The sequence below is a fragment of the Laccaria bicolor genome, genomic scaffold, assembly GCF_000143565.1.
Source record: "Laccaria bicolor S238N-H82 LACBIscaffold_78 genomic scaffold, whole genome shotgun sequence".
Classification (NCBI taxonomy): domain Eukaryota; kingdom Fungi; phylum Basidiomycota; class Agaricomycetes; order Agaricales; family Hydnangiaceae; genus Laccaria; species Laccaria bicolor.
In genome coordinates, this window is record NW_001889949.1 from 16042 (window position 1) to 35583 (window position 19542).

At 49.8% G+C, this 19542-nt stretch overlaps 3 protein-coding genes across 3 annotated transcripts; 2 read left to right on the top strand and 1 right to left on the bottom strand.

Annotated features, from left to right (window-relative positions):
- Nucleotides 1–912: 912 nt before the first annotated feature.
- Nucleotides 913–10274, top strand: LACBIDRAFT_295996 (uncharacterized protein; the record flags this gene model as incomplete). The annotated part of the gene is made up of 24 exons (XM_001890024.1): nucleotides 913–933; nucleotides 1107–1283; nucleotides 1336–1660; nucleotides 1745–1799; nucleotides 2268–2520; nucleotides 2818–2932; nucleotides 3034–3043; nucleotides 3249–3273; nucleotides 3313–3406; nucleotides 3585–3681; nucleotides 3733–3996; nucleotides 4054–4125; nucleotides 4180–6576; nucleotides 6636–7319; nucleotides 7369–7517; nucleotides 7568–7634; nucleotides 7693–7938; nucleotides 7978–8214; nucleotides 8272–8529; nucleotides 8729–8842; nucleotides 8888–9148; nucleotides 9204–9296; nucleotides 9344–9491; nucleotides 9544–10274. 24 exons carry the CDS (start codon nucleotides 913–915, stop codon nucleotides 10132–10134), a joined length of 6753 nt encoding a protein of 2250 aa, XP_001890059.1. The 3' UTR covers nucleotides 10135–10274.
- Nucleotides 10275–12523: 2249 nt separating this feature from the next.
- Nucleotides 12524–14516, top strand: LACBIDRAFT_295997 (uncharacterized protein; the record flags this gene model as incomplete). Its single annotated transcript, XM_001890025.1, has 8 exons — nucleotides 12524–12625; nucleotides 12728–12755; nucleotides 13010–13082; nucleotides 13176–13179; nucleotides 13272–13486; nucleotides 13545–13637; nucleotides 13686–13833; nucleotides 13886–14516. 8 exons carry the CDS (start codon nucleotides 12524–12526, stop codon nucleotides 14126–14128), a joined length of 906 nt encoding a protein of 301 aa, XP_001890060.1. The 3' UTR covers nucleotides 14129–14516.
- A 4428-nt stretch (nucleotides 14517–18944) lies between these two features.
- LACBIDRAFT_316748 (uncharacterized protein) lies at nucleotides 18945–19255 on the bottom strand (the record flags this gene model as incomplete). The annotated part of the gene is made up of 2 exons (XM_001890050.1): nucleotides 18945–19130; nucleotides 19190–19255. 2 exons carry the CDS (start codon nucleotides 19253–19255, stop codon nucleotides 18945–18947), a joined length of 252 nt encoding a protein of 83 aa, XP_001890085.1.
- Between the last annotated feature and the right edge of the window lie 287 nt (nucleotides 19256–19542).

Consider the following 19542-nt stretch of genomic DNA (forward strand, 5'->3'; position numbering starts at 1 on the left):
GGCTCCAGCACACATGTCCAATTTCAACCGTGACTCTTTTTACGCTGCGCTCATCCACGTTATGCACCAACGTTCTTCACACATTATCCGGCTGTTAATACTTGGATGTCTTCTAGCCCAACCCCAGGCTGAACCAAAAACCCTGAAATGTTGACGCCGACGGGTCACTTCAATGTGGGTACAATTCACGGACAGCAATCGCTCTTTTATCGGCGTCGCATTCCCCTCCTTCCACTCAGCATCGGACTACATCCATGGGTAAAAGCACCCCTACTCCCCATCCGAGACTAAGATTCGGAATTCACTCTGCCCCAACTGAGCTGCGCCTTCACCACATCTTCACCCGCAACGCTGCCAGCACACATCACCCCATCCGCACCCTCACGACCTCGTAACCAGATCCAACCAAGTCCTCGTGGACTTCAAAGAACTCGATCAACAGCTGGAAAAGAAGATGCACGTCAAACTCCTGGCAATCTTTCTGCACTCGCGGCTCCATTCTCCCGCCAACTCGAAGAGCTTACGCTCATACGCCTCCTTCATCTGTCCAACAACCCGCTTGCCCTCCTTCGACTCTCAAATAAGATCCTTCACAACCCTCTCCTTCCGCACGCTTCGCTGCACGCATAACAGCAGGCACCTTCGACCGCTTCATTTCCTCCTCTCTAGCTAGTTAATCTGTCGTTGCATCTTCCATATCTGGCTGGAGAGCAACAAGCGATCCCAGAAAGCCTCAAATGCATTGGAGCATTTCGCTTTGGTGGTGAACGCAGGGCGGGCGTTAGGAGTGTTATAATGGCGCGCAGAATGGTTTCCCTTCGTTCACACCACGAGAGGAGGTTATGCGGAGATGGAGGTGGAGAGGCTCAAGTTGACTAGGGAGGCCGAGTCTTGTTGAGCAAGACCTTTCGAATGACCTGGAGAGGAGAATGTGTGAGGGGGCTGCGTCGAGCAACTTGCAAGAGTAAAGTTGATGATGGTTGTTCTGTTGAGAGTGATGTGAAAGTCATGTTGAGCGTGACATCCTCGACTTGTGTCGACTTCAATGAATCACCACCCTTCAGCGCCAAGACACGCACCGCAGAGGGAGCTTGTTGGCCTTGTAGGTCCCCTACTCCTGCAGCGTTCTCCAAGCCTCTCTCTCCCCCTCGTCGCCTAACCGAAAACTCAATGCGGGCCCATATGACGGTCTTGTCGGGGACAGGTTTGCCTGCGGCTCGGCCTCTTCTGGTCCTACGAACGATTTAGTTCATTCGGATCGAAAAGCCTCGCCTGTGCAAAGAGTAAGTCTCTGACATGCTTACGTGGGAATGCCATGCTAACATTGACTTTTAGATGACCAAACTCAGTCGAAGAATCACGCAATCAATGGGCTATCCTAAGGGTAGCTTGACACTATGCCGCACCTTGCAGTCTATGTATTCGTTCATCCTTTGGCGGGCTCTTCCTGAGGTGCCGACCTCTTTTCTGATTGTGGGCTGGAAGACGCGACAGTTTTACCCCTCCCATCTCTCTTGGAATCCCAATCCCTGTCATCATCTGAAGACTTTCCTACCTTACCGGGTTGTGGGCGAAGAAAAGAAAGCACGAGCAATTGGGGAACAGGATGTCCTTCCCCGCTCAAAACCGTTCCGTTCGAAAAGCGTGAACTGCATTGCCTGTACGCACCCACAACGTCAGTCCGATCAGTCGATGCATTTAACCCTCGACTGCATACTCAATGCCGCCTCTCAAATTTTGATAGTTACTCTCTTTGATTCTGATGTCGCAGTTCAAGTTACTTGCCGACTCTATGGGGCGTAAGGAGCCCGGTGTTCTTCATAAGTCCGTTTCTCGATGTATTTTCGAGTGTGTGATGGCACTAATATCCGTTTCAATAGGTAACTTGCACCCTTAGCTAGCGAGGGAAGTGTGGTTGAGTACCCCTTGAGATTGCTTTGGGTGGGTTTTGATGCGAATTCTGGTACCTCCAGGATGGCTCGTTTTGCTACCTATTGCCGGGGCACGTAGGGAATGTTAAGGTCGCGTTCGACTTATGCAGCCGCGTCGCCACCTAGCCTGTATCCTTCGTCGTGCTCGGTTCAGGCGACATCGGGATCATTCGGCGGCAAAGGGAAATCTGGGGAAACCCTCCAGGAAGTCAGCAGGTCGACTCCGGCCCTCCGGGAACGGATTGTGTCAACTTGAATTGGTGACTGGTCTCTGCATGTACCCATGGACCATGGTCATCTGATTGATTTGGATGATTTCTTCTATCTTGCCGTTAGAGACCCTTCTCTCACGGGGTACCATTCGGCACGACTTAACATGAAGTTCGGCGTTCTGTGTTTTTCACGTCCGAAGGACTCCCCTCAAGCCACACTAGGTTATGTCAAATGTTCAGGCTGGTGGTGTGGCGTCGAATTGTCGGCTTCTACCCCTTTGGTGCTCCAGTTTGAAGTACGCAAGCCTTCTACCCCCTCGATCATGTCAAACGGCGCCAGTGCGGAATTGCATGCGAACTCGGCCACGTTTTTTTTGGTCAGCTTCCAAAGAAACTTGACGCCCTCTTTGCCGGCGCTGTTCTGCCCCCCTTTTTAATAGCTTTTACTCTTACCCGGCGTTATATCAGGCGACCCCGACACAAGGAAAATAATCTACGAGGAGGACAATGACGAATAACGGTCGATGTAGAGATATCTGTGTTGCAGTCGACCCGTTATCGATTGTGGTGCCGTACACAGTGTTATCGATGACATGAATGTCAATCCTTTGAAAAAGTTTGTCAAAGCTGTCCTCTCCGAGTTGGCTTACAATGACGTTTATCCAATAGCATAGCGCGGTGGTGGTGCACAAATTTGCGCCTCATTTTCATGTTTGAATCGGGCGTCCACTTTCATCTCCGGACCACCAACTTGCGGTGAATCCCGAGCGCCGTTGGAAATGGGTGTCGGTTAAGGTCTCCGTAAATCTTCTGACTTGCCCCACACCTGAAACTCGTTACGCAATCCTGCAAAACACACATGTTTGTCGACCTGATGCTCGCCATCACAGACATATTTGAGTAAGTTTTCTCATTGACCGTCTCTTGCCATCTTCTCCAGGGGGCTTGACTTCCACGCTCAACGTTGTTTTTGTATAGACGCTATGTTGGCGTGCTCCAACCACAATTGTCAGAGCATGATCTATTCTTACCTGCAAGCAAGTTTCTTCTTCTGTGACGCGGATCAACCCTATTTACTTATCGTTGTAAATGGGGTCCATCATAGGAAACTGTCAATCTCAGATTGCATTGTACGTTATCATGTTGCGGACTAAGCGATCACTTTCCAGCTTTCAGAACGACGGGAGGCTGAGATAAAGAGGAATCAGTACTGCCCACGACATGACGTTTTCAAAGATAAATGGCTTTGGTACTATCGTGCAAGTAAGGCTGCGGGATACACTGCAGAGCGCTTTCCCATGTACAGCGCTGTTTTCACAGCTTTGACCCTGAAAGTCTTTTTGAAGACTGCGGCGCTTATCTGAATTGCATAAGTAGAACCGCCGATTTCGGTTTTTAAATGACCTTCTGAACGCTGCAGCTTAGAGATGCCTTCTGTAAGCCAAATCGTCGATCGCTCGCGAAATCCCCCAGGCTGACTTTGTATTGCAGTCACAAGATGAGATATTTTCTCCAGGAACACTAGCTGTTGCCCGCCGGTGAGGTTTCTTCCATTTTGGCCACAGGGCTGAAACTAAACTCGCTCTTAGCCAATTTGAGAATGAAATTGTCGTCCGATTCGAACAGCGAATGCGGGAGGAGCAAAGAGCTGTCAACGAGTTGAGGCTCAAACTTGAAGCTGACAGGCAACGTGTCGCGCAACAAGAAGCTGACAACTGGCGCGAGACAGCTGTCATTAAATCGCGTCAAAGGGAACTTGAAAATGAGGTAGCTGTCGTCGAAAGGGACAGAGGGATTCTTGCGAAAAGGGCTCAACAACTTGAGTTGCAGGAGGACCAGCGGCGTCGAAATAGGTTCGTTATGTTGTTCTGTCATGATCACAGCTTACAGAATGATGACTGCGACCACAGGACCTCATCAGAAGTATACATTGAGGATTCCTTCGCAAAATCGAGCCCTAGAAATGTGGTTGAAAATCTAACGTATGTTAAAGTCATTCCTCCGCGTCTTTCCTGGAATAAATTTGTTCAACACAGACACCCCAGTGATAAGATCCGGAAGCATGCGATGAATAATATTGCCACCTGTATTGGGGGTAACCAGAACCTTCCACCCAACTTCGTCAGATTCACGCCTCCAGACATCGCTCCGGATATCCTTCCAAAACTTCATCAGCTTGTTTCCTCTACAGCTAAACCGGTGGAATCGGTATTACGGTTCGCAGAGGAGACTGTCTCTGCGCCTCCCATGGCGAGGGCACTAGCACTTGGTGGGCAGTGTCAACGATTAGCCGGGTACTTAGTGGAGATGAACGAGTTGTCCAGTCAATTGGCCGTTCGCTGTCTTCGCCAGATGGTTCGCATGGAGCTTTCGGTCGTACAGCCCGCATACGAAGCTATGGCATTGGCTATCCCCCAGATACCCATTCCAGCCCCTCATGAACAGGTGGTACATCCCTCTATTGACTTCGTTAAAGAAGTTGCACCAAGAATTATTGAAGATTGCTTCAACAATGGCCTGTGGTCGGCCATCGCACCTCTCGTCAGCCACAGGATCACGTCGATCCGGCAGATTGTGTTGCAAAAGATCGTCTACTTGGCCCGGAATGATCGAAACCAAGATGGCATTGTCCAGGCTCACATTTTAGGTTTACTGGATCCATACTACCAATCCTCATCCCCTCCCGCCGACGTCATCACCTTTTTTGTGGAACTTCTGCCCTTGGTAGCAGACAAGCTGTTCCGCCGTCCCGGGCCTTCGGCCATTCAATGGCTTTTGATTCGACTTGACGATCAGAATGCAGAGATAGCGGCTACTGTCATCAAGGTTTTCAACACGTGTGTGACGAACGAAGACCCTGTGGTCTTTCAGACGTTTGTCAAAACGGACTTGTTGAGAAAACTTAATGACTGCCCCTTGCAATCCCCCGAGATCGTCAAGCTCATCATCAGGTTACTTTTGGCACTGGCTATCCCTCATGTGCGCGCCAAAGCTGTTAATGGAATCGTACGGTTTTTGGATCATCCTGACTCCAGCGTCGTCACCGCTTGCCTGTCGGCGTGCAAGAAAGTTGTAGAATCCACCGTGGAAGATCGCACCCACCTTTTCGCCGAAGTTGCAAAGCTTAGCATTACGAAGAAAAGCACATTGGAAGTATATGCCTTTGCAATGCCTGCGTTCTGTCGAGACTGGGCCGCATCCGGTGATTTTACCAAGATTGCCAAGTACGTTCAACACTCCGAATCGCAACTCCGCCATCCGGCACAACAGGTCTGGCGGGATATCGTCCGCAACTCGCCTAGCTCCCGTTCAAAAATTGTCCACGACCACCTCCTCGATGTCATTTTTGAGCTCTGCACCTCTCCTTATCCTGATGCTGTCGCCCTAGGGGCTGATTGCTGCACACCAATGGCGATAGAGATCACCAGAGCTGGCGTTCCCCCCACTCAGAAACTTGTTGCCTTTCTAGGCGCTAAGAACGAGCATCTACGACAGGCCGCATTGCGTGGCATTCAAATCGCCTCGGAAAATAGTGACGGAAATTGTCAAGTGCTCTTGAAAGCGGGCATATTTAAGGAACTGCAGTCACATCTTGAAGAATATCCGGATGACGGACTTGAAACTGCGTCAAAAATTCTCACACGTTTGGTGCCATTCCTGCGTACGTCTTCCGAGGCGTGCGGTGGCCTTCTACAACTTCTCGGGTATGCACATGTAATCATTTTCCCCATGAAACCAGCTGATCGGTACTTAAGGTCCAGATCATCGTATGCTCAGGATGCAGCCCACAATGCATTGTCGGCTATTTCCATCACCGATATCGGAAGCCGGGAAACTCTACGGGCCGTCATCCTGGATCGCCTTAAACTTCCCAGCGATTCTTTGATCGAATATGCAGTCAAGGCGATTGGGGATTGGATTGGACCTGACCTTGCGCTCCTGAATGACTTCCCAAAAATCTTTGGCCTCATTGAACATGCCAAGAAGCCTATACAAACATCCGCCATGATCAGCCTGAAACAAAATTTAATGAACGCGGATTATCACGAGTCACTGGAAAAAGCAAACATCATTGCCCTGCTTCGTTCACTATCAAACAGTGACAACTCGGAGGCTCTGGACTTCGTCACTAGGGCACTTGAGGTGCTAGCGTTATCCTTGGCTCGAAATGGCCACGCCAGCGACATCATCAACCTTGTAGCTCACAAAGAACCGAAGGTGCGCGATGGCGCTGCTACTGCCCTTAAAACCATAGGTAGTGGATCTGCACCAGAACGAAAACACTTAGTGGAGAAAGACATCATACGCAATTTGGTCGCTCGAGGGGATCGCTTGGACCACACACAAGCGGACCTGTTGGCCGCTATCATTCCAATGCTTGCTTGTGACTACCTCGAAGCAGGCAAGATAGCTTTGATTTTTATGCTGGTGGAGTGAGTCGAATGATACTATCCTCGGTCTGATATCACCTCACTGACAATCATGAACCTAGTCATTCACAAGAACAAATTCGGGCTGCAGCAAGCAACTCAATTGTGGTTCTTGCAAGTGGCCCGATTACACAGAGATCAAGCTTGAGGAAGGCCCTTTTACCTAAGCTCGAACAGAGTTCTCCTTTGCTCTGTGAGGTTGCAGCCGACTGCCTCTCACATTCACTAGCGGATGATCTTGTGGCAGACGGAGATTTCACCCAAATTTTCAAGATACTCCACAGCGAAGACGTCCGTGTGCGAAAACCAATTATTGTTCAGCTCCGTACTCACATTCAAACATCGGATGAAACGACACGTGGAAGACTCGTTCATGCAAAAGTATTATCGGCGACCCTCCGAGCGTACACCCCAGCAAAGGATGATTTGCTTGAATTTCTGTCGAACTGCCTCCTTCCTTTGCTCGGGCCTTCATTCACTCAAGACGACGGTGGAGCCACTTTGTTCCCTCTGTTGGAACACACAGAGCCTCGGCTTTGTATTTCGGCAATTCAGGCACTAAAAAATGCAATCGATTCGCGCTATGGCAACATGGAGAATATGGCCAAAGCCTCTATCATTCGCATTCTTCATTGCCTGACAGCTGCCAGTGATGATATTCGCGAACTGTGGTGTCGCATCCTTCCCAAGGCGGCGCCGTATTTAGAGAATCGCGTTGAGATCGACATACTCTTTGAGAGCCTCAAGTAAGTCACTGATTCCATGGGCAAGTTTATCCATTTTTACAAACATTAGAAATGACCGGGGAAACGTCCGCGAGGCAGCTTCTGGGGCAATATCAGTACTGGCAAAGACTTCAGAAGTATCCCGCGGTTTCATGCTCCCAACACTGCTTCATAGTCTAGAAAACCAGTCCTCGACCTCAATTCCATCGATCTTACAAGGTAATTGTAACAGGTCTTTTGGCTATTCTTCAACCCATAACTTTTTGCAGCCATTTCATTGTCAGGATTTACGTTTGTATCGAACGAAAAGGAAGCGGAGCTGCTTTATCTTGTACGGTAAGTTCTCAATGATCTCATCAGGACTCCGTTTACTAAAATATTGATTGAATTCTAGCAATGGTGGAGATGTGGGCATCGCTGCTGTTGAAGCGACCATCCAAGTGCTCGCCAAAGGCGGCTCATTTGAGCACGAACGACTTGTGAACGCAAACCCAGACATTTTAACCTCTGCTTTAAGATTACACAACGATCAGTCTCAACGGCAGCAGTCTCTCAAGTTACTTCGGAGCATCGTTATGCATCTGAGCTACATCCTCTTTCTTCACGACGAATCCGCTAGGGCATTGTTTTCGTTGTTCGAGTCAGTGTTTTATCATTATTGTTCTGGTAGTGCACATAGGTTGACCTTGTACTCCAGTGACCCCGATTCTGGTCTCTCCACCGAACTTTACCAAACGTGGTCGAGTGATATGAGGGTTTATAAAAGCGATATTCTACCTGATTTGATCCCTCTTCTTTTCGATGAAAAGAGGCTTCGCAATCCGTCGGTCACGTCACTTCTTCGGGAGTGGGCTCCTATCGTGGTCCCCAAGCTTGTGGAACGACGAAGATTGAATATACTCGTCGATGTATTGAGGTGACTCTTGACCCCTTTTCTCTCACTGCATCCCCGGGCTTACGAAACTTTTAACAGGATCGATGATGAAAACGTTGTCCGGTCATACCTAGAGGCGGCTCACTCTGTGATTAAAAATTGTCACGAGAACCAGAAGGAGTGGTTTGCGGCTGAGCCCCTGTTTGTTCCAGCCATTGGAAAGTATTTGAAGGGTCAAGATGCGGCTATGCGTCGCGATTGTTCCAGCATCATCCAATTGCTCTCTACGGGCTCTGCCTCGCGTTCCGGGAGGATTATGAATGAAGGGATTGGCGAGTATCTGTCATGGGTTGCGATGTAGGAATCTTTCGTTTTCCTCGAAATGGAGACTCAAGCTCATGAGAAATTTTTAGTGTGGGTGAAAAAGGAGCTCAAGAATCAAGCCTGGACGCTCTTTGTACTTTGTTTATGGCCGCACCAGACCATGCTGGACGACTGGTTGAAGATTCCCTACCTTCTTTGTGCATTATTTTGAGGAAAGAAGATGTCGCTTTAGGTGTACATCTCAGAGCTTTCCGCTTGCTATTGAGGATCGTTCAACACTCTCCGCATTCGCCAGTCATCGACAGCGGGATAGTTGCACACGTGGTCAGGTGGTTAAGGTGTGTTTGTGTGTTTAGTACTGTCGTCGCTTTCCCCTGATCAATGAATATAGTCCTCGGTACACCGTCACAGACATCGATTGCAAAAAATATACCCTCGATATTTGTCTTATTATCGCTGAACATTCGGATAATGGCCGAAACGCGCTAATCAAAGCCAGGATTCTTCCAGAACTCATGCACCTATCGAGCAGCCAAACGGCATATGAAGTCATCGGATCTTGCAAGATATTGAAGGCCTTAGTCCACACCGGCACATTTAGACAGCATATAATCGACGCTGGACTCCAGAAATCTATGGAACATATTACGAGGTAAATATCTTTGTGTTAACTTGAGAGAACTTTCTGATCGTTGATGATGTTATAGTCCAATACGAAAATCGACTCTTAAGATCAAAGGAGACAAACAAGCTGCTCAAGTCCTGGCCAAAGAAGTCCTTGAGACGCTCAAGCTTTCGAAGTATTAATATGCTGTTGTTGCCATTTTCGTAACTTACGTTCCTTTAGGCAGCGCGACGTTCAGTCGCACTTGCAAGGGGAATTACTAAGTAATGATCAAACTCATACTCCAGCAACGTCCTCCACCTCCCACCGGACAGGCCACGCAAACGACGAGGATGCCATCGTCTCTCGGGAACGTTCGCATCGAAATAAGGTAAGAACTATCATTTCGATATGCTGGAAAAACATACTCAATATCACACCAGCGACTCAACTCCATGTTTGAGTCACGAGGCTTTGACAGATCAGCACTTGACCCCGAAATGGAGGAAGTAAGGCAAAGTGCTGCAATGAATGCACGCCACTCCCGGTCGCTGAGCGACCCAGCCCGACCTATTGCTCCTCAATCCCGACGCACAGACCTCCCGCCTCTGAGCGAGAATCCCAACACTTCAAACTTTCTAGAAGACACTCCCTTCGAAGAGGATTTGGAAGAAAGGGAGCCCAACTCACCTCCCGGTCGTCAGCCAATGGTCCATTCCGCCCCTAATTCTCCTCTAAATCGGACGGCGACTTCCAGACACCAGCGGTCTTCAGACGACGACTACCTCATGGATCCGTCATCGCCCGTAGCTTTGACCCATTCCCGAACGATTCCGCTCTCGTACGGACCTTCGGCGCCAGCGCGATTGGGTGGTTCAGGTCGTCGCAGGATTCAGGATGACGATGCTCCGGAATCATCGACTCATGATTCGGAGTTTGCCTCCAATACCGGAGAAAGAGGCGCCGCAAGTTCACAAGGTTCAGCTCGACCACGACCATCTTACTTGCCATCGTTTGGGAGCATACGTCGATAGTCATGGCGGTGGGCACATATTAGTGTTGCCGGGGGGTTGGGCAAGAGTTGAGCGCTGAGCACTGAGCACTTTTTCCATTCTGATACATTGTATAACAGCGAAACAATTTCGTTGTCGTCTGCAGATAGTAGTATTCCCCATGCAATCTCATTGCACATGTTGTATTCGACCTCTTCAACGCCTGAAGGCCTGACTTCTTAAAGCCTTGCTTCGTTGCTACTCGATGGACGTTCACCATCCATCCCATACGGAGCTTGAAACTGACGATAATAGGGCGTTGTCGGGGTTGGGAATGGACTGGGGAAACATTGGGTACCATAAACCCTACATAAAGCAGGTGCCCCTTTCGACAACAACCACAACGAAAGCCGATTCAATCCCTCCCACCAACACGTTCTCAGCCCTAATCTTACCATTCCAAACCCTCATCAGCGGCTCTTTCGTCTTCAATGAGAGCCTACAACTCGGCGCCAAGTTACAGGCGAACTAGTGTTTATGGCAGTGGTCGATTGAGAGGCATTACGCCTCCCTGCCTGAGTGTCGAAAAAGGGGTGAAAGGAGTGCTTCGCCAGCTTGCTGGGCAAGCGTAACTCGATCCCTACAACCTCCACCTTGCTCAACCTCTCCAGCAAGTTTGCTTCAACCGAGCTTGCCTTGAGCCCTTACAACGGCTACCCCGCCAAGTTGTGGTCTATGATCCACGCAGCAGCACCGAGTCAATGACGGCATTACGCACGTCAATGGTGTAAACTTTCGATAACGTGTGGGGGAGGATGAGCAAAAGGGTACCTCAAAAGCAGTGATGATCACGACGAGCAACGAGGTTCCTCAGGACTAAAGTTGATCTTGGGGGGTAGTAGCACTTGAAGCGTTAAACCCCTGACCGTGTTGTAAAAGGTCGTGAACAGGTTTCTTCGCGAAGGCCACGATGTCAACTTTGTTGTAGAAGGGAAGGGGTGCGAGTGTTTTCGTGGATGGAATCCGGAGAAACAGGGAGGGGAAGGAAGAAAAAGCCCGGAGAAGGTACTGCAGCTTGGGTATAAGGCCATCCAGATTGGTAGGCGAACCTAGGCGTGGTAGTGAAACTGAAGAGGTCCGCAAGCGTTTAACGCCTGACCCCTTTGCAAGAAGTCGTAAACAGCTTGCTTAGCGAGGGTCACGATGTCAACTTTAGTGAGGAGGGGGTGCGAGTGTGCTTTGTAGATTGAACAGCGAGGGAGTAGAAGAAAAAGCCGGAGAAAGTGGGGGAAAAGTACTACAGCTTGGGTATAAGACCATCCAGATTGGTAGGCGAACGTGTGTCGCGAGCGGACCGCGGTATGTGGGGAAGTCTTCCACGTATCTCATCAAAGGAAGAGTTCTCCCTAAATCATTGTTCTCGACCAAGTTGTCCCGGAAAACAGGCTTCTAAAACGTTCCCATGATTTCCCGTTGCATCTCGCCCGAAGAGAGGCGCGGCCTACGAAGGAAATCTGAATTTTTGATGATGTAGAGAAGAGGATCAGAACCTACATACCTCGAGTTAGTCGTGATTGTAAAGAACACTGCGGCTCTTCAAAGCGACAGTGGATCGCATGCACATCGTGCATTGAGCACCTCTTTCCCGGCGTTCGCATCAACTTGAACGGGGACATTGCTTGGGTCCTGTCTCTTCAACGGGCTGGTCACGGTGGACGTTCAATCCATAACACCGGAGCAGTGGCCGACATGTTGCTTAGTCTTGATCGAGGATTGCCATGTCATTTCTGCTGCCTGAGACTGAATGGGGTGCCAGCTGTCGTTCTTCATCTTTGGGAAAAGCAAAGAGAAGACGGGAAGGGGATGGGAGAGGAGAAAGAAGCGCCAATAAGTACGTTGGGAGGAGCTATGTTGAGTTTGTTGTGTGGGGATCCGGCCAAATGCCAGCTGTCAATTTTGATAGACGTGACAAGCGAAGGGAAGACGGTAAGACGATGAGACAAAACTTTCAGTATCTTGGGAAGAATGGCCAAAAAAAGTTGGGATTGGAGTAGGCGATCGTGACAATCGCAAGGAGGATAGTGCGTCAAAGGAGTGATGGACTGCCACCTATCGCCACAAGGCAACTTGAATGCCTGGACCGTGCAGGCTACAAGGTCGTAGTGGTTGTGGTGAGGTCGGCGTACATTGAGGATGACGTGGCAAACTCCAAAACAGCGCATTTGCGCAGTGATGATTTGCCGCCCTATGTTGGTCGTTGGATGACCTCCAGGCTGCGGTGTTTCGGAGGAAGAGGCTCTTCGATGTTTTGAAAACAGCCTCCTGGGTACCGGCTCCTGACCCATAAAACACTAGGACGATAAGAGCAGGGATCCACAGTAGCACGGCCTCAGCAAGAGGCCATAGGGAGTAGGGCCGCTGCGGTGACGAAATGATTGTGGTCGAGTTTGCGCTGGGAAACACGGAAAGTGGGAGGTCTCGAGTTTCGAACCCCGGTCCTTTCTCCCCTCGTAGTGGTGATGATAGAGACATTGTACGTTGTCCAGCCCTCCATCACTACTAATCGGCAAACAATCCCGCCATCCCTTCCCCAATGGACCCTAAGTACTAAGTGTTCATCTATATCTCTCGTCAGTCCACAAAGATAAGGGGCCACAATAAAGGTACGTTGGAGTTTGGTGGCGAGGTTAAAGCGTGAAGGCAACGCCTCTTGCGCCTTGACACCAAATCTTGACGTTTTCATGGCTTAACAAGAAGAGAGCGATGGATGACGGGGCTCGGTTTCTCCAGTCGTTAAGTCAACGGCATCAAGGCAGAAAGGATGGTAGTAACGTGGAGGAGCTGGGTAGGAACGGTGACGGGGGAAAGTCATTCACCGCCTTGGAATGAACATATGGTTGTTTGGGATGAAGATCAGAAATAATGGTCACTTCTGTGCTCCCGCGATCATCATATGCCCCTGAACAACACCAACGCCATATCAGGGCAAGGTCTGCACTAGAGACGGGAAGGTTTTCACAAAGGCGACGAGGCGATCCGGACGAGAAACATCATGCAAATTTTTGAAGATTCGGAGGTACTAGTACTGTACGTCTTAGTTCAACCGTATTCTTCAACTCACACCGATGGCATACTATCCTTTCTCAGCCCTCCTTTTGAAACTGAACTGGCTCTTATAGTTTATCAACTCATTGTCGGCATTGCGGCCTTTCCCAGGTTTTCTTCGTTGGCATGGCCGTCGGCGTGATTTGTCTCAGCTGACTAGCAGCCAAACGGCATATGAAGTTATGTTATCTGAGTCTTGCAAGATACTGAAAGCCTTGGTCCACACCGGCACATTTAGACAGGATATAATCAACGCTGGACTCCAAAAGTCTATGGAACATATCACGAGGTAAACCTCTTTGTGGTAAACGTTGAGAAAACTTTCTGATCGTTTGATGATTTAACAGTCCAATACGCAAATCGACTCTGAAGAGCAAAGGAGAGAAACAAGTTGTTCAAGCCCTGGCTAAAGAAGTCCTTGAGACCCTCAAGCTTACAAAGTATTGATACGATATGTGTTGTCATCTTTGTCACTTACGTTCCTTTAGGCTGCAAGACGTCCAGTCGCACTTGCAAGCAGAGTTACTAAGCTTTGACCAAACTCATCCTCCAGAAACGACCTTGTCCTCTCACCGGACAGGCCACGCGCACGATGAGGATGTCATCGTCTCCAGGGAACGTTCGCTTCGAAATGGGGTAAGAATTATCATTCTGATATGTTGGGAAAACGTACTCAGTATCATACCAGCAACGCAGCTCCACGTTTGAGTCACCGGCAGGCTTTGACAGCTCACCATTTGATCCCAAAATGGAGGAAGTAAGGGAAAGTGCTACAATGAATGCGCGCCACTCCCGGTCGCTGAGCGAACCAGCTCGACCTATTGCTTCTCAATCCCGACGCGCAGACCTCTCGCCTCTGAGGGAGAATCCCAACACTCCTAACTTTCCACAATGCACTCTCGAGGGAGCCCAAGTCACCTCCCAGTGGTAGTCAACCAACGGTCTATTCCACTCCTAATTCTCCACTAAATCGGATGGCGACTTCCAGAGACCGGTGGCCTTCGGATGACGATCACTTCATGGACCCGTCATCGCCCGTGTCTTTGACCCATTCCCGAACGAGTCCGCTTTCGTCCAGACCTTCGGCGCCAGTGCGATTGGGTAGTATACGTCGTCGCGGAATTCAGGGTGATGATGCTCCAGAATCATCGACTCATGATTCGGAGTTGGCTTCTAATACCGCGGAAAGAGGTGCTGCAAATTCACGGGGTTCAACTCAACGATCATTCCCCTTGCCATCGTTTGGGCGTTGGTAGTTATTGGGCGAACGAGAAATCGCCCACCATGGCGGTCGGCGGGCATCAACTACATGTTGGTGTGGTCCGGGCAAAGGTTGAACGTTGATACGTTGTGTAACAGTGAAACCATTCCGCAGAGAAAGCATGTACGTTATAGTTTTCTCAATACAATCTCCATAAGCACGAGCTTGAGCATGACAGTTGTATTTGGCCTCCATCTGTTCATTGTCCGACTTTAAGTCTTGCTTCGCTTCTAGCTGAGTGGACGTAATCATCCACCGATTGCGCTGACTTCTATTCCAATACAAAATTCGAGACTGACGAGGATAGGACGTAATCGGGGTTGGGATTACACTGCAAGACGTTGGGCACCATCAAGCCTGTATGGGACCTAACGTTCCGTGCAGAGCCGACGCAAAAGTCGGGGAAGACAGCAGTGATCGCACTGATTGTGGTAGGGCGCGCCATCCGACAACCAGTCAACGGAAGCCAATACAATCCCACCCTTTCCACCAACACGTCCCCCGCCCTAATCTCCCCATCCCAAACCCTCGCCAGCGGCACTTCCAAAGTCCGTCTTCAATGAGAGCCTACAACTCGACGCTCAGCTACAGGCGAACAAGGGTTGACGGTCGTGGTTGATTTAGAGGCATTACGCCTCCTGGCCTAATCGTCGAAAAAGTGGTAAAAGGCCGTTGTTCGCCAGCTTGCTGGGCAAGGGTATAACTCGATCCCCACAACCTCCGCCTTGCTCAACTTCTCTAGCAACTTGCTTCAACTGAGCTTGCCTTGAGCCCCTTCGATCACCCAGTTGTGGTCTATGATCCACGCAGGAGGACAGAGTCAATGAACGGCATTGTGCGCTCCCGCCTTGGCACGTCGAAAGCGAAGGAGCCTGTGCAGAAGATGTTAACTTTCGATGACGTGCAGAGGGTGAGCAAAAGTGTACCTTAAAGCAGTGATGACCACGAAGAGCAACGAGCACCCGATACTAAGGACCAAAGTCGATCTTGCGCGGTAGTAGCACTTGAATGTGAATGTTTCTTCAAACCCAAGAAGTCTGCAAGCGTTTATCCCCTGACCCTGTTGTAAGAAGTCGCCAACAGGTTGCTTAGCAAGGGTCATGATGTCAACTTTGCTGTGGAGGGCGTGCGAGTGTTCTTCGTAAATGAAACAGGGAGGAGAAGGAAGAAGAGGCCCGGAGAAGGTTGGGGAAAGGCACTACAACTCGGGTAAGGCACACCCAGACTGGTAGACGAACTTTGTGAGTAAACCCGAATGCGAGATGTGAGGGGTTGGGTGGCTTGTGGAGACGACATTGTTGCTAGGTTTGGGAGTTTAGATGTATACAGGGGAAGTGACATGTAAGAGGGAGAACGTACCAAATGGCCCATACCCCTGTTAGCTGCAGATACTGTAAGTCCTAGCAGCGGTGAACTCAATGGACCGCGGTATGTGCGCGGAGTCTTCCAGGTATCACATCAAAAGAAGATCTGCTGCTTGATCTCAACGTCGTTATGCGACTGAGTAAGCCCTTCCTGGTGCATCTCCATCCGAATCTACAATGTCCCAGTTCTCCCTAAATCGTTGTTCTCGACCAGACTGGCTCTGGGAAAACAGCTTCTGGAATGTTCCCTCAAATCGAGATAAAAGCGTTACATCTCGCCCGGAGAGAGGGATAGTCAGCAGGTGGTGGCCGTGACGAAACCGCTGCAGCCTATGAAGACATCTGAATTTGGATGATGTAAAGAAAAGCATCAGAGAACCTACATACCTCAAGTTAACCGTAATTGCGGAGAACACTGTGACCCTTCAGCACCACCGTAGATCACATGCATATAGCACCTCTTTCCCCGCGTTCGCATCGACTTGAACGCGAACGTTGCTTGGATCCAGTCTCCAATCCAACAGGTCCAGCTCGTAACACCCAAATGGTGGTCGACAGGTTGTTTAGTTTTGATTGAGGATTGCCAAGTCAATTCTACCGCCTAATGACTCGAGGGGATGCCAGCTGTCGTTCTTCAGAGTTGTGAAAAGCGAGGAGAGGACGGGAAGAAGATGGGAGAGGAGAAAGAAGCGCCGGTAAGTATGTTGGGAAGAGCCATGTTGAGTTTATGTCTATCATCTGGGGATTCGAGTGACAACTGTCAATCCCCGTAGATGTGAAAAAGCGAGGAGAAGACGGAATAACGATGAGAGCGGAGACAGAAGGACCAGTATGTTGGGAAGAACGGCCAAGAAACGTTGGGATTGAGAGAGGCGACTGTAACGATCGCAAGGAGAGCGCGTCAAAGGAGCGGTGGGCTCGGATCCGACTGCCACCTATCGCCTGTATCTGCACATCATATGCATGCTCAAGTAGGACAGGCAACTCGAATACCCCGACCATGTAGGTTCTAATGTCGTAGTGGTCGTAGTGAGGTCGACGTATGTGGAACATGACGTGGCAAGTTCCACGGCATCGCATTGGCGTGATAACGGATTTTCTGCCTCAGGTTGGTCGTTAATGACCTGTAGCTTCGCCACTGTTTCAAATAAGAAGCTGTTCGCTCTTCGAGAAGACGGCCTTCGGGGTTACAACTACTTGACTCCTAAAACAAGAGGCACACGGGTCCACAGGAAGAGGGCAGGAGGGAAGGAGGCGGGAAGAGGAGGTGATTCATGTACTTGGCTCGTGGTCAAGTTCGGGCTGGGGAAAGCGAAATGCCATGGTAGATAGAGGTCTCAAGTCTTGAATCCTGGCCCACTCTCCTTCGCCACTATAAAGGGACGATGACGAAAACGTCGTACGTCTGTCCCCACCTTCAATACCGCTCATCGGCGACGTTCCCTTTTCTCAACAAGATTGAAGTCTTCATCTTGGATCTTCACCCAATCGCTCGGCCTGTCCACAAAAACAAAGGACTACCATGAATGTGGTTGAAACTTGTCGCTGGAGTTAAAACGTCGAGGCAGCGCCTTTTGCGTCCTGGGGCCCTGGGTCTGCAAAATTAGAGTGAGAATGGCTGATGAGCTCCAATGCTGCAGTCATTAAGCCGACGTACCTTTCTATTCAGAGCTCCTGAGACGACGGCATCAACACGGAAAGGATGGTGGTAACACGGAGAAGCTGGTTAGAGAAGGCGACGAGAGTCAGTGATTGATTGCCTTGGAATGGACTTGAACAATGTAGGCTCACCGTGGTCATGGTCAGAATGATTTCTGACAGCGTAACCGAGGGTGGGAAAATTGATGGTGACGGTGACCTGACCGTCACACTTACGTTCACCAGCCGAGAAGCTTCGCCATAGTAGGGACGTTCAAAGCTGGGCGCAGCTCGCATACGTATGGGCAAGGGTTGAACGTTGAACGTTGAGCATTTTGGGATTCAGACACATCGTGTAACGGTGTAACAATTCCGTTGTCGTTGTCTGCAGAGACAGTGTCCATAGAATTATTCTCCATGCAATCTTCATGCGCATGAACACCGCAGTTGTATTCGACCTCCATCTATTCATCGCCTGACTTTAAGTCCTGCTTCACAGTAAACGTAATCACCCACCGATTATGCTAAGTTCTATCATCCATCCCATACGGAGGTTAAAACTGACGAGAATAGGGTGCAGTTAAGCGGGGAGGACTATCGTCAACACTAGTTCGGCTGTAGCTGGGCGTCGAGTTGTAGGCTCTCATTGGAGGCGCTGATGAACGATTAGGAATGGGAAGGTTAGGGCGGAGAACGTGTTGGTGGAAGGGGTGGTATTGAATTGGCTTTCGTTGACTGGTTGTTGTCGGAAGGGGCACCCTACCACAATCAGTGCAATCACTGCTGTCTTTCCCGACGTTGCGTCGGCGCTGGTCACGGAACTTTGGGTTCCATGTAGGCTTGATGGTACCCAACGTCTCCTAGTCCAATCCCAACCCTTCGAAAAAGGTTGTTCAACCTCCGCCTTGCTCAACTTCTCCAGCAAGTTTGCTTCAACCGAGCTTTCCTTGAGCCCCTTCAATAGCTACCCCGCCGAGTTGTGGTCTATGATTCACGCAGGAGGACCGAGTCAATGAATGGCATTATGTGTTCCTACCTTGGCACGTCGAAACCGAGGGAGCGTATGAACTTTCGATAATGCGGAGGAGGATGAGCAAAAAGTGTACCTTCAAGCAGTGAGGATCACGAGGAGCAACGAGCACCCCAGTTCCTCAGGATCAAAGTCGATCTTGCGCGGTAGTAGCACTCGAACGTGAAAGTTTCTTCAAATCCAAGAAGTCCGCAAGCATTCAACCCCTGACTCTATTGTAAGAAGTCGTCAACAGGTTGCTTAGCAAGGGTCACGATGTCAACTTTGTTGTGGAGGGGGTGCGAATGTTCTTCGTGGATGAACTCTGTAGAAACAGAGGGAGAAGGAAGAAAAAGCCCGGGGAAGGTAATACAGCTTGGGTATGGATAAGGCCACCCAGACTGGTAGGCGAACCTAGGAGTGGCAGTGGTAGCCCAACGGACCGCGGTATGTGAGGAGTCTTCCACGAATCCCATCAAAGGAAGATCAGCTGTATGGTCTCAAGTTCGTCCGAATTTGTAATAGAGCCAGTTCCCCCTAAATCATTGCTCTTGACCAAGCTGTCACTAGGGAAACCGGCTTCTAAAACGTTCCCTAGATTCAAGTGTTGCATCTCGCCCGGAGAGAGGGATGGTCGTGATGAAACCGACGCGGACGCGGCCTGCGATAGAAGTCTGAACTTTTGATGACGTAGAGAAGAGGATCAGAGAACCTACATACCTCAAGTTGGGCGTAATTGCAAAGAACACTGCGGCTCTTCAGCGCCACCGTGGATCTCATGCACATCGTGCATTGAGCACCCCTTTCCCCGCGTTCGCATCAACTTGAACGCGAAGGTTGCTTGAGTCTGGTCTCTGATTCAACAAGCCGGTGAACGTTTCATCCGTAAGGCTGGAGCGGTGGTCGACAGGTTGTTAAGTCTTGATTGAGGATTGCCGTGTCATTTCTGATGCCTGAGACTGAATGGGGTGCCAGCTGTCGTTCTTCATATTTGTGAAAAGCAAAGAGAAGACGGGAAGGAGATGGGGGGAGAAAGAAGCGCCGATAAGTATGTTGGGAAGAGCTATGTTGAG